Below are 14,487 nucleotides of genomic sequence, written 5' to 3'. Positions count from 1 at the left end.
CTGAATCTGACCTACATTTTTTGAATGAGTGAAAATGTTAGTTTTTGATGATGTTTCATTTCTAATTTACTATGAGCCCTATAATGAGCAATCTTGCATGGATGATAAATCTTAGGATGCATATTAATGGACTTGCTTCGGATGCTGAATTCGACGTACATTTTTCAGATAATAGACCAGGTTAAAGTTATGAGTGCAGGTCTATTACCAAAAAACTATAAGGCTTATATAACATAATATAAACCAAACTTGCACAAATGTTGCATCAAGAGATGAAAAATCTCAAATTTGCTTCAGATGCTGGATTTTAATTACATTTTCAGAAGAACTAGTTTAAATCTTTCATGTAGGTCTATTTCAAAGTATCAGATCAAAATTTGCTTAAATATTTTCATTTTTGGAATGTACACTTTTTTTGGTTAATTGTGTGACTTTGTCTTACTTAAAGACAATATTCGTTGAGGTGAGCTCTGTAATGTTTGATTACCTATGTTTATTTACTCGTAGATATCTATAAATCTATGTTTGGTTATTACTTCATAATTTGAAGATACGAAAATAGATTTTTCTGTGGCTTTATCAGTTCTAGAAAAAAAGATCAGCAATATAGATTACATAAACAATTGGATTATATATCATCGGAGCACATGTGCTTGGGGACAGGACCTTCCCCCTCAATATGTAATTTCCGTACATGTATATCATAAATTCAATCCCCGAATTCAGGAACCTTAACTTCCGACAATGAAAGCCTTTCCATAAAAAAAGAACAACCCGATTATAATTTGGAAAATTTCTTGATAATATCAACCATTTTTTAATTAGAAAAGGCAAATCTTGACTTTTTCTTTGGGAAGGGGGTTAAATTTAACTGGTATATTCTCTCGATTAGGTTCACAAATAACATTCGTAATTTTTTTTTATTTATCTTATAAAATAACACATCTTCAGACACAAACGAATAAGTATGTCAAATTGAGAATATTTTGGATAATCTGAGGTAAATACACATAGGTAAATATACAGGATGAATACTGAAGAAGGGACTGAATTGCATATCACCTAATACGCTGGAAATGGATAAATAAAATGAGAAGTGTCAATGTAAAAATAATTAATCACAAACTTTGAAAAGAGGAAATACGAAAATATTTCTTCTCTGTATACATTTCATTATCATGATACCCTCCCTTTCCTTGCCCCAGCTATATACAGTTCCTAAGAATATGAGACCCCCTTTACCCCTCCCCCTTTCGCAGTTTCGTGAACATTTAGCATGGTGAATTATTGTACCAGAATCAGTCTGAGGCAACCAGTATTATACATTCATAGACCGGGTTCTAGGGCAACATGCATTTTGTCTGACCAAAGATCCAAACTGTTTGCAGGAGACTGTTAGGCCGAAGGCAAATAGTTTTGTTCGAGGGGTCGACGAAACACATCTTGCCAGATCTAGAGAACACATTCGATCAATATTTTTTTAATACATTTTACTGTTTATTATGGTATTATTATGAGGAAATTTTTGTTAATCCTCACTGCATTTTAAGACTGTTAATTCCGTAAAGTTCTGACAGCTGACCCCGCACACACTTTGACATAAACGGTACATTATCTCATCGAAAGGACCAACATCTTGCTCCACGCACTGCACGAAAAGTCAACTTTTATAATATTTAATAGTTTACAAAATGTTTACAAAAGATGAACCTTTATCTTTCATCACCTTTTTCACATCAAAAGGTTGACTTTCACCTTTAAATTTTGGTAAGGTGAACAAAATTTCATCTTTTTTCATCTTCTGTAATATTAAAAGTTGATCATTCACCTTTTGCACTGAAAAGTTGATTATATATCAACTTTCCATCTTTTACAATTGTTAAAGTTCATCTTTTTTAATCTTTTGAAATAATAAAAGTTCACCATTCACCTTTTTTCACTGAAAAGTTAAATGTACATCTTTTCTCTTTAAAAAAATTAATTACTTTTCATATCAAAGTATCATATATAAACTTTTTTAATTGAATAATAAAAAAGATTTGTCGTTACTTTTTTGTCAAATGACAAATTTATAGATAAAATCAAGGTATACTGCAAAATATTTACATCATGAAATCATTAAAACATGGAAAGCTTAATGGACACAAAAGCACTCTAAACTTTACAAATCACTTTTGCTAAAAGCAGATTTAAGTACATTTAACACATATTTCTATTTTAGACATAATGAATCTTAAAAAATATGCAAACAAGACAAAATTTTCTGCTGGTATAATTTTGAAAGATTGTCATGACAAGCTGTGAAAATAAAGACATCAATCAGCCAAACTTGTCCATGAAATTTATTAGGACCCTACACTCTAAACCAAACTTTGCGACATTCTTTTCCCTTGGAAATATAAGCATTCATAAATGTATATTGAAATATAGTAAAGAGTGTTTCGGCAGTTTTTATTACGGGAACTTGCCCTAAGGTCTGCCTCTTCAGGGGTTCACCTTAGCAGTGTGATCTTGTGGTAAACGTGATCTAATAATTATTTCGCCTATGCTTTTGTCTTTGCTTTAAGCTATAATTGGTTCCGATGTAAATAATTCTTTGCACTTGTGTCTGTTTGCATTTCGTTCCAGTATTTTAAGATGCCTTTTTTTAATCCTTTGATTCGGGGATTATATTTTGTAACCATTACCAATTTATTGTTGAGTTTTAATTGGTTGTTACTTTTATTTAGGATCTCATTTCTATCTGTTCCGATTATGTTTGTGATAGTAGTGCAGTGACGGTCAAACAGCTATTTATTTGACTTAAGAAAACAGTAGAAAGGTTATTATTTTAAGTATAAAATTATATAACAACTTTTTAAAAGTATAACAAAAACTACATACAACTCACCTAAAAAATTTTGATTTTTAACAAGCAAAAAAAAATGGGTTGTTGAAAGGAGGTAACAAGAGTTTGACAACCAAATTTTATATTTTATCAACACAAATTAGCAAATAACAGTAACTATGAATTAAGTATTCTGCAACAATAATAATGAATAAAATGTTTGATATTATTAAGAAATTTTCCAAATTATAAATCGTGTTGATCTTTTATTATGGAGAGGCTTTCATTGTCGGAAGTTAGGGTTCCTGAATTCGTGAATTGAATTAGTTGTGATAAACATGTTGAGGGGGACGGTTCTGTCCCCAAGCACATGTGCTCCAATGGTATATAATCCAATAGTTCATGTAATCTATATTGTTGTTTTTTTCTAGAATTGATAAAGCCACAGAAAAATCTCTTTTCGTAACTTCAAATTGTAAAGTAATAACCAAACATAGATTTATAGATATCTACGAGTAAATAAAAAGGTATTGACAGTATATAAGAGATGAAAACAACACCATGCCAAGAAAACCTTAGCATTCGCTCCATATAGCAAACTCAATAAAAGTTAATCTGTGATTCTTCCCCGGGGAGATGTGTGCCAAGCAATTAATGTCAGCAGGTTTGAGGGAGGGATCTTAAAATTTACTTGGTTTAAATTATAGGTAGAATACTAATTATTTAGAAGATTTGCCCCTCCCCCCTGTCTTTTTTTTTTGGGGGGGGGGGGGAGTTAAAAATAGGGAAGGAAATTAATTATAGTAAAGTAATTCTTTAAAAAAATAAGCTGTATTTCATTTTTTTACGTAATTCAATTTCAAAATATTTTTTCTTAGTACAAATTGGCATCTGGTAGTTGTGGAAGTACCGCGTCGAAATATAGATAAAAGGGTACCAAATTCCCGGACGCTTACATCATTTCCTGGTTGAACAAGATGGAGACGAGTACTGAATGGGTAGACGTTACCCGATTGGCTATGTAAACATTTTCATTTTAAAGTGAATATTTTCTGTTGATTTTTTTTCTTATTTTCTTCAATCCAACTTTTTTAAAATATAAATTTGGGTACCAGTGCATCTGACATTTTTACGTATTTTGTAAATAAATAAAGATTTTTGACAGGAACTATTTAGGGCATAAGGGACTACTTCCTGGGGTAGACATTTATTTATTCTCTAACTAAGAAAGCTAAGAAATTAGGATCCACCCCAAAGAAGTCTGCTGCCGTAAATTGTCTTGCCGGCGTTTTGGGAATATGGGTGATTTGCATCAATTACACTTTTATTGACTCCATCGCTGTCAAAATCGAACGAGATTTCTTGGCATGCCAAGTATGCATTTGAATTTATTTTGCGACTCCCCCTGCAATGTGCTTTCCCATAAACGACTCCCCCCTACGTAACCGTTACTGTCTGAGGAGAAAATAATTAATTATTTATTTTTATAAAGTCTCGTCAAGTTTAAGTTGTTGCATTTAAAAGATAAACGTTTTCTCTCGCTGTTGTAACTGTGAGACTCCATACGCAAGCCGTAGATTGTACAAATCATGCATGTTTTTACCATCCAATCAACGTAAACATGAAAACTGTCAAATAGTTTCGAAGTGTTTGAGAAAACTAGACGTATATGACAGCCGGACAAATGACGAAAATAAAGCTTAACTATTGCCATCTTCCGTGGGATATGTGTTTTTTGTAAATACATCTTATAAATACCGAAAAAAGACGTGACTTACATCTGTTCCGACTCCGAAGCGGTGGAAATCTACTCCCCCATACGTTGAAAACGACTCCCCCATACTTTTTAGCGACTCCCCCGCGTTACCCGTTGTATACGGTGATTATATATAAGCTAATTAAGTTTGATAAAAATATCTTGGATGAGCTAAATACTAATTTCATAAAAGTGTGGTCAAGGTCAAAGGAAAGGTCAAGGTCAAAAATGTTGATGCAATTTAATGGCTCTCTTTAGTATGTATCAGCATATGAAGTTTGACAACACTATCTTGATTGATATCTTTAAACCTGAGCTAAAGACTAATATAAGAAAAGTGAGGTCAAGGATAGGTTAAAGTCAAAAGATGTTCTCATCAATATCTATCATTATATGAGCCGTTCCAAGCAAAAACCCCCCTTATGTAATGTAAGTGTTCACGACGCAACAAAATTTTATCAGAAAAGTTTTATTGGTCTAACCCACAAACCTCTCTCAGGGTGGAAACTGAAAAATAAAAAATACATGTTAGGACAACATGAATTACATAATATAATCTCACGACAATATGAAATAATCATACTATCGCTTAATATCCGATTATCAAATAATGACATTTAAGGCACGCCGTACTCAAACAAAATAACAAACGCACATTTCAGATCATGAAAACAGGCATGAGCATCGCTAACAGTGTGAAAGCATTATGTATAATAATCAATTACAAGACAAATGACAAATCTACACAGTCTACTTACTCTTTAGGGGCACAAACATCAAAAGAAAGATCACTTTCAAAAGAAAGTGTTGATGAAAAACGGAGTAACTGTTGCTATTAACATGATTAATTTATTCCGAGATTCTGAATGTTTTCACGTACATACCTCCGAATAATAATGCATTTACGCATATATGGGGATATTTATGTATATGTATATTGTATTGCATGTGTATGATAATCATAATATACATTTTAACAATGTACTTTCTTTTTGCCCCACGAGGGCCCTTAATTGGTCAATAATTGAATTGAATTGAATTTACGAATATATTGTAATGTTAGGATTGCTCTAGCTTTCTTAAGAAAACTTTTTTTATAAGCCAATAATAAATATTATTTTTAATTACGTATTAAACATGTTGAACTTTAAGATTTAAAAAAGAAAACAATTTGGAATTTCAAGAATCAGCTTGTGTGTTGTTTTGAATTTTTTCTTTCCTTTGTTTTTCTTTTTCTTTCCTTCTTTTCTTTTTTTCTGGCCCCATGTACCATGTAGTGCCGTTAAAATATGTCAAACTGATTTTGAGAGAATTTTAAAAAAAAAAAGTTATCTGTATTTGGTTCATAGGATTCCCAAATGTGGTAGGGTGTGTGGATGGCACTCAAATTAAGATAAAAGCTCCGAAGGAAAACGAGGCTGATTTTATAAACAGGAAAGGTTTCCATTCCCTAAATGTACAGGTAATACAAAAAGGGTAATCTAAAACTTACATTTAACATTTTTATACCCCCGCCTGAAAAGTGGGAGGGTATATAGTAATCGGTATTTCCGATGTAGTACTTCTTGTTTAATGTTTATAGCTGTGGTCCTTTGTAAATTTCAGGAAGAACTTGTTCTTCGATCCATTTGCAAATGAATTTAAGAACTAATATAATCTAATACGATATTGCAGATGATATGTGGCCCTGATTTTTCAATCACAAACGTTGTGGCCAAATGGCCTGGATCAGTCCATGATTCCAGAATTTTCAAAGAATCTGCGTTATGTAGAGAATTTGAAAATGGTACATTGTTATGAGTTAATCAATTTCTCATAGATTCTTGATTGAAAATGGCAATTTCTTGTTATTTATAAATAATTTATTTTTCTTGTTTTGGAAAAAAAAATATTTTGAAAAATACGTAATGTCTATGCTTCCGAATAGGTGTGTTTCAGTTCATCAAACTGACGCACCTTTTTGTAGGGAAACAGTCTTTAAATTATGCTGATTTTTCAGGGAATCAGCAAAATAATTCATGCAATCTAGTATAATGAAAAAAATGAAAGTTAATGCCAAACATACCAAATTTTAGTTATTTTTAAAATCATTGCACCCCCCCCCCACACACACACACAAAAATCTTATATTCAGCTTGATTTATTAAAAAAAAATTCATTTAAATTTTCACTGCATGACACATACAAGGAATACTTTTGGGAGATTCGGGGTATGCCCTCAAACCCTACCTTATGACGCCATACCTGAACCCATCTGAGATTCATTTGCAACGGTTTACTACTGCCCACTGTAGGACAAGAGTGTTGATAGAGCAGACATCCGGCATCATTAAGCGCAGGTTCTCTTGTTTACATACTGAATTACGAGTTTCACCCCAGAGGGCCTGTGTAGCCATCATTGCCTCTTGTGTCTTACACAATATTGGCATAATGCGTGGAGACATTTTGCCAAATGCGGACATCGACATAAATGATGAGTGGGATCAGGCGGAAGACTTGGGAGGCGATGGTAAAACTGTACGTGACCACATAGCCTTGAACTACTTCTGAGAGTGAGTATAATTTAACTGTTTTCTAAAGCAAACAGTTAAAAAGGAATTCAAGCGCTTATAACAAAACATAGGTAATCAAAGATTACGAAGCTCACCTCGACGAATGTTATCAGTTTATGTAATGGAAATCTCACATCATATTTTCTTAATATTTAGTATTCATCCCAACAATATTCTTGCAAGTTGTGTTTAACCCCTTACATGGCATATACACATTTCTACGCGTGTAGCGTGAAAAACATGTAAAGTGTTGACAAATATTCATAACTTTGTTAATACTGCAGATATCAAGGACTTGATCTGTTCCCAAAACTTTAACCTGGTCTCTTGTATGGAAAATATAGGTCAGATCAAGCATCTGAAGCAGGTCTGAAAGTGTCCATCCTTAGATGCATCATCCATGCAAGTTTGGTTCAGGTAGAACTTATAGTTACTTGGGAATGAAAATGTAGGTCAGATCCAGCATCCGAAGCAAGTCTGGTAGTGTCCATCCCTAGATACATCATTCATGCAAGTTTGGTTTAGCTAGGGCCTATAGTTACTTGGGAATGAAAATGTAGGTCAGATCCAGCATCCGAAGCAAGTCTGGTAGTGTCCATCCCTAGATACATCATCAATGCAAGTTTGCTTCAGGTAGGGCTTATAGTTACATGGTAATGAAAATGTAGGTCAGATCCAGCATCCGAAGCTAGTCTGGTAGTGTCCTTCCCTAGATAAATCATCCATGCTAGTTTAGTCCAAAAAAGGCTTCTAGTTACTTGGAAATGAAAATGTAGGTCAGATCCAGCATCCGAAACTAGTTTGGAAGTTTCCATCCCTAGATACATCGTCAATGCAACTTTGGTTCAGGTAGGGCTTATAGTTACTTGGGAATGAAAATGTAGGTCAGATCCAGCATCCGAAGCTAGTCTGGTAGTGTCCATCCCTAGATGCATCATCTATGCAAGTTTGGTCCAAATAAGGCTTATAGTTTCTGTGGAATGGACCTGCTCCAAAAACTTTAACCTGGTCACTCATTTGAAAAATGTAGGTCAGATCCAGCATCCGAAGCAAGTTTTGTAGGGTCCTTTCCTAGATGCATCATCCAATGAAGTTTGGAACAGGTAGGGCTTATAGTTCCTTGGGAATAGACATGCTCCAAAAACTTTAACCTGGTCACTCATCTGGAAAATGTAGGTCAGATCCAGCATCCGAAGCAAGTCTGGTAGTGTACATCCGTAGATGCATCATCCATGCAAGTTTGGTCCGGGTAGGTCTTATAATTCCTTGGGAATGGACCTGCTCCAAAAACTTTAACCTGGGCACTCATCTAGAAAATGTAGGTCAGATCCAGCATCCGAAGCAAGTCTGGTAGTGTACATCCCTAGATGTATTATCCATGCAAGTTTGGTTCAGGTAGGGCTTATAGTTACTTGGGAATGGACTTGCTCCTAAAACTTTAACCTGGGACGCCGACGCTAACGCCGACACCGACGCCGACGCCGGGGGTATAGCATAAGCTCATCTCGACTTCGTCGAGGTGAGCTAAAAACAAATGACAAATACTGAGAGTGATAAATATGGAAATCTATTAAAACACAAGGATGAATTAACATACTATATCGAATAAGACGTGAAATCTAGGCCTACTACAAGTGTATATTTAATAAAACTGTTATTACTCCTCAGAATTCCTCACACATGTAAAGACACAGTAAAGCAGAAAGTTCATTACAATATCTCTTACTATATCTGAGAATCTACACTCCAGTCAATCTACAAAAACACGACCAATTAAAGATTTTTTTATGTCGCTTAAAATTATACCGTTCTAATATATCTTGACTATAGATTTTATGACCGATTTCAACCCTAAATCTCAACATATATGCAGTCACATGGTTTTGTAAATTTTTACCTATACATCAATATATAAGCAGTTTAAATTTCGATAAGAAAATAATGTTATGTTGGAAAAACTAATTCAATTTCAAATCTTCATGTCGCTTCATATATTTACTATTTCAATATGGAATTCTCAGCCGTAAAAGAGTCCCAAACACATTGCGATGAATTATCTTTTTCACGTTTTATATCTTTAATTGGTCCATTTATCGTAGAGTGACTGATTGACAGCTCAGTAAACTGTGAAAGTGATAGGCAATTGGAGGACATCAGAGAATTTTTTTTCATTTCAATCAACTCAATTTCGGACGACACTTTTTTCATTTTTAGTTTGATGTATTCTATTTGTAATTTAAGCTTTTCTTTTTCAGAACATAACACCTCTACATGAATGTCATTAACGTTATTTTTTCTTTTTCTGGATGGATCTTTAGGTGTCCCTGTCTGGAAAGTATTGGACTGTGCTGTGCTTGAAGGTCAGGGTTGTTCTTCAATGTTCTCTTCTATGTTGGACACTGACTGTTGTAAAAAAAAAAAATAAAAAACCTGGATATGTATATGTAAATAAATTCATAATGTAAGCGTATTGTTAGCTCACTCAGCAAAATTTATACAAATACATTTTTATTTATTTTTCATTTAAGATTTTGTTTACCTGAATGACATGAAGTTGATGCGCTTTGTGTTGAAGTTTCTAATCCTCCCTCAATACCCTCCAGGGAGGGTCTTCCGGCTAGGAGGGAGAGCACAGCCTCATCTATAGGGGAGGGAAAAGGGGGCTTTGGACCTCCACCTGTCACGGGATACTTCCCCTGACTATTTAGTTTTTTAGCTGCAAAAATGGAAATAATTTATTACAATAAAATCGAGTATATTTAAATGCTAAACGGTCTTGATAATGACTGAAATATAGCCACAGGTAAGTTTATAACCCCCTTTATCATTTTAAAATTAATCTATCTTAAATTCTTCGTTTAGGTGTGTTGCATACCGGTATATGCCAACATATATGATCTTTTTTTTCAGACCATAAAGACATAATTAATGATTACCTCGTTGCTTCATGTTTGACCATTGTTTTTTCACTTGTTTCATGGTTCTTCTCTTTGTGGCCCCTTTTCTAAATGAGTACGATAAAATCTTCATCTCATTATAGAATTAACATTTATGAGATTTGCATTCATACGTTATCTCATTATGAAAATATGCATGTAATTTCATATATAGGGGGGGGGCAAAATGTAGAGTACCCTATCATAAATAGTATCATAAATTGATAAAAAAAAAAATATATATATATATATATATAATAATTAATTAAATGAACATGTCACGGGTCTCCCAATCTCAGGGAATAATAATAATTCAACACAGTTCCTCAATAAAGGTTCATATATTTATTGGATGACAATTTGCAGGAACGATGATAAAAGAAGTAATGAAGTACAAACGAACGTACGAATGAAGGTGACCTGCAATGAAAATGACACACTCGTACAAATTCACACACACTAATATATATTTAATTAGAACAGTTTAAAATAAGAATAAGATTTAATATTAATTTACTCTTACCAGTTACATCAATTAAGGCACTAAGATTCCGTAAGGAATTTCTTAGACAAACTGCTCACGTGGATTTCTCGCAGGAGAACATCCAAACTATCGTCAATGTATCGTCAACATTCAAAAGGAATAGTCCGTGCATAAGTATATATACCAGGACTCACACATGCGTACATAACTACCACACCCCATACATACTGGTTTTACAACTCACACCTAGGATAAAAATAAACCACAAGACAATCACGTGACAACCAAACACTCACGTGACACGGAACACCGGACAAACCAGAATACAATACAAACACGATGACAATGAATGACCAGGTATGAATGAATGAATGAAGGAATTTACTACAGCTATCTACTATACTGACTTACTATACCAGCTGTACTAAATAATTATACTAAATAAAATAAAAACAAGTAATTGTCACCCTGTGACAAACATATACACTTTCTACTGAACATCTTTGTGGAAATTCTGAGTAAAAAGAAATGTGAAAATTCGATAAACAGAATGAAATTAAGGATTTTTTTTTCGTTAAAACAGAATCACCTAACACAGATATTTTTCTTTATTTATAATCATGATGATTTATAATAAATTTCTCTGTAATTATTTTTCGTTTAATTAATTGAAGTAGAAATTCTTAAAATAATAACTAGGATCAAAATCTTGCAATATTTGTGTTTGTTTCAAAAGGCTTGTTATTAACCGGTACATGTTGTATAACATTTGGGTCTTAATCAAAATTTCGTTTGTAAGACGACCCTGCTAGTCAAGCGATAGAAGTCATTTGTACCAAAATGTATGGGAAGCGAACAAATAAGACACCGACTTGGATACGTGTGACGTAATTTATAAACAAAACTATTTTTGGATTTGGGAAAAAAAACCAGAAAGTGTGCCATTTTGAAAATTGCTTGAGATTTATCGCTAGCGAATTTATGAGAGAGTCCTATATAGTTGAATTTGCTTCAGAAATTTCATGCGACATAAGTATTTCCAAAAGCACTTAATGTTTTTTTGTTTTGTTTTTCGCGATTTGCTTTATTCACTTTTCAGCGTAAATTAGTATGATTTCGCAAATTATTTAATTTTCTATATAAACCTGCATGTACACTGTACTTTTAAATACGTATTTCATAAGATTCTTTTACAGGAAATTTTCAAAAAATAGATCGATGATATGCAAAACTTTTACGAAAGAAAGATGGAAAACATAAAAAAGAAGCTTAAATTGTTAGTCATTCGCAATTTCTTGTTTAAAAAAAGGGCTTATTTTTACATGGGCAGTACAATATAAAATTACGATAATCAAGTGTCTTTGTGAATAAAATTATGTTCAGGCATTTCTTAAAAATGTTAAAATCACTTATGAACTTATGCGTTGACTGCAGCGGTGATTTCTTCCCAGGCTCTATTCTTCTCCGCCTTTCCGGACTGTGCCCCTTTGAACTTCCCGTCCAAGACATCGCCCCGCTTTGATGCTTCCTCTATCAATACCTCTTTTTCTAATTTGGTCCAAAAGGGCTCATTACTGCCCTCTGCGTTTTTGGTAATCAAAAATGCAATGTCCTCCTCAGCCATTTTTACGTTTGGAAAACGGACGCTGGCGGACGCTGAGGGATAACGTTAATTACGTCAGAATGGTCAATATGACGTAACAATTAAACTCTTACGAAAAGAAAACAATGAAAAGTTTGATGATACTTTTATTTTTCAAAAAGATTGCGCAATACCTAGTGGGCGTGGCACTGTCACATGTAAACAATATCCCACAATGCATTTGATATCCTGCTTATTTTTAGTCTCAGTTTCTGTCTCAAGTTAGAAAATTTAAAATGAGCTCAATCTCCCTTTATGGCACACTAAAAGTGAGATGGTCTAAGTTAAGCTCGGAATCTGAGATTTTTAGATTGATCTCAAAAGTGAACTGGCTAAGTTTTATGGCCCCGGAGCCAGGTGCCATGGAGGAGTGAGCATCCCCTGCCGACCGGTCACACTCGCCGTGTGCTCGTTGTCATAATCAGGAAACAACGGAAAAAAATCCGTGGTCAATTCAGTGTAAAAATAATGGACTAACAGTTGGTATGAAAAAGGTCAGTTAGCATTTCATTCAATGATAAATTGTATTTGCTGACAAAGTCATTGTATCGACCATAGAATTTACGAAATGATGACTTTAAACGAGACTGTTGATATTCTTGTTTCATCAAATTGCATGTCAATAATTTACCTCGTTTAAGAAATTGTTCATACGTAGAGCATGCTCTTGCGTATCGAATCAACTGAGATATAAATACTCCGTATGGAGGTGATGAAGGTATATTGCTGCATAAGTAAGGGAAGTTGACGATAGAAAAGTTAAAGTCATCACGTTTATCATATAGCTTGGTTGTTAGATTACCATTTGTGTCTTTTTCAAGTAAAATATCCAAGTATGAAGCAGAAGTGTCGGACTCTGTGGTATCTTTTATCTTAAGCTCACCAGGATATATCGTGTCGACGTAGGAATGGAAATTATCATTATTAATTGACAATACTTCGTCGATATATCTAAATGTCGAGTTGAAGGCCAGCAAGTGTTTTCTTCTTTTCACGTAAAAGATTTTGCATAAATTCTGCTTCATATGAATATAAAAATAAGTCTGCTAATAACGGAGCGCAATTTGTACCCATGGGAATTCCAATAGATTGTTGGAATACTTGGTCTCAAAAAACCACATAGATATTGTCAATCAGAAACTCAAGCATCTTCTTGATGTCAACTTCAGAGTACTTATGTGTGCAATCAGAATCTGTTTTAACAAAATATTTATTTTGTTCAAATTATGTGTGCAATCAGAATGTGTTTAAACAAAATAATTTTTCAAATGACCAATGACGAGGTAAACTTACGAGTTCCATTTTTGTTGAAGAAGCAGCTGTCAATGATATCAAAACGCGTGGAATTTAATTTGTCGTGGGGAATTGTTGTGTATAAAGTTGAAAAGTCGTAAGTTTTTATGCTGTTGATTTTTGTAAAGTCTTGTAATTTCAAATTGTCCAAAAGTTATTATTTAGAGATAGTTGAAGTTAGTGATGCTATAGTCCTTACAAACAAAGATACATTGCAGGTTCCAGTAAATGTTCAACCAAGACTTTTTCGTTACTTCTCACTAAAATATTGAGAGTAATGAAGGAAAAACTTCAAGAGTTTTGTGCAACAATATATTCAAGAAGTGGTGTAAATCAGATGTGGATACTTAAAAATTCTATAGAACTCTTGGACAATTTGAAATCACAAGACTTTACAAAAATCAAGAAAACACTTGCTGTGGCCTTCAAATATCAGAATCCCATGGGAGCCATTTGGGAGCCATTAAATTTTTTTGAAAATTTAAATCGTTTAAATCTCACTCAATTTGACCTTTGAGAGATTTCAAAACACATTGTTTGGTGCTCTTCATCTGTCAAAATACAAATTTCATCTTTGATGTTTTATTTGGATGAAATTTAATTTTTTTGAAAAATTTAAATCGTTCAAATCTTGCTTTATTCGATGTTTGAGATATTTCAAAGCACATTGCATGGTGTTCTCTATCTGTCAAAATGCAGATTTCATCTTTGATTTTTTAATTGGATGAAATTTAAATTTTTTGAAAAATTTAAATTGTTTAAATCTAACTTTATTCGGCCTCTGAGAAATTTCAAAACACTTTGTACAATGATCTCCATCTGTCTAAACACAGATATAGTATTTAATTTTACATTTGGAAGCAATTTAATTTTTTTGAAAAATTTAAATCGTTTAAATCTCACTCAATTTGACCTTTGAGAGATTTCAAAACACATTTTTTGATGTTCTCAATCTGTCTCAATACAAATATAGTACTTGATTATACATTTAGAAACA

The 14,487-nt window shown here is 33.4% G+C and overlaps 1 protein-coding gene and 1 pseudogene across 1 annotated transcript; one reads left to right on the top strand and one right to left on the bottom strand.

Annotated features, from left to right (window-relative positions):
• Positions 1-5,642: 5,642 nt before the first annotated feature.
• LOC134282451 (putative nuclease HARBI1) lies at positions 5,643-9,551 on the top strand. The gene is made up of 4 exons (XM_062764858.1): positions 5,643-6,045; positions 6,258-6,370; positions 6,761-7,135; positions 9,454-9,551. Exons 2-3 carry the CDS (start codon positions 6,258-6,260, stop codon positions 7,131-7,133), a joined length of 486 nt encoding a protein of 161 aa, XP_062620842.1. The 5' UTR covers positions 5,643-6,045; the 3' UTR covers positions 7,134-7,135; positions 9,454-9,551.
• LOC134282450 (uncharacterized) lies at positions 8,746-12,554 on the bottom strand (annotated as a pseudogene).
• Positions 12,555-14,487: the final 1,933 nt, after the last annotated feature.

Source organism: Saccostrea cucullata, unplaced genomic scaffold, assembly GCF_032062105.1.
Source record: "Saccostrea cucullata isolate Sc308-1 unplaced genomic scaffold, CSIRO_AGI_Scuc_v1 ctg2788, whole genome shotgun sequence".
Lineage (NCBI taxonomy): Eukaryota > Metazoa > Mollusca > Bivalvia > Ostreida > Ostreidae > Saccostrea > Saccostrea cuccullata.
Note: the sequence above shows the minus strand (reverse complement) of the source record. Positions and strands in the feature narration are given on the sequence as shown.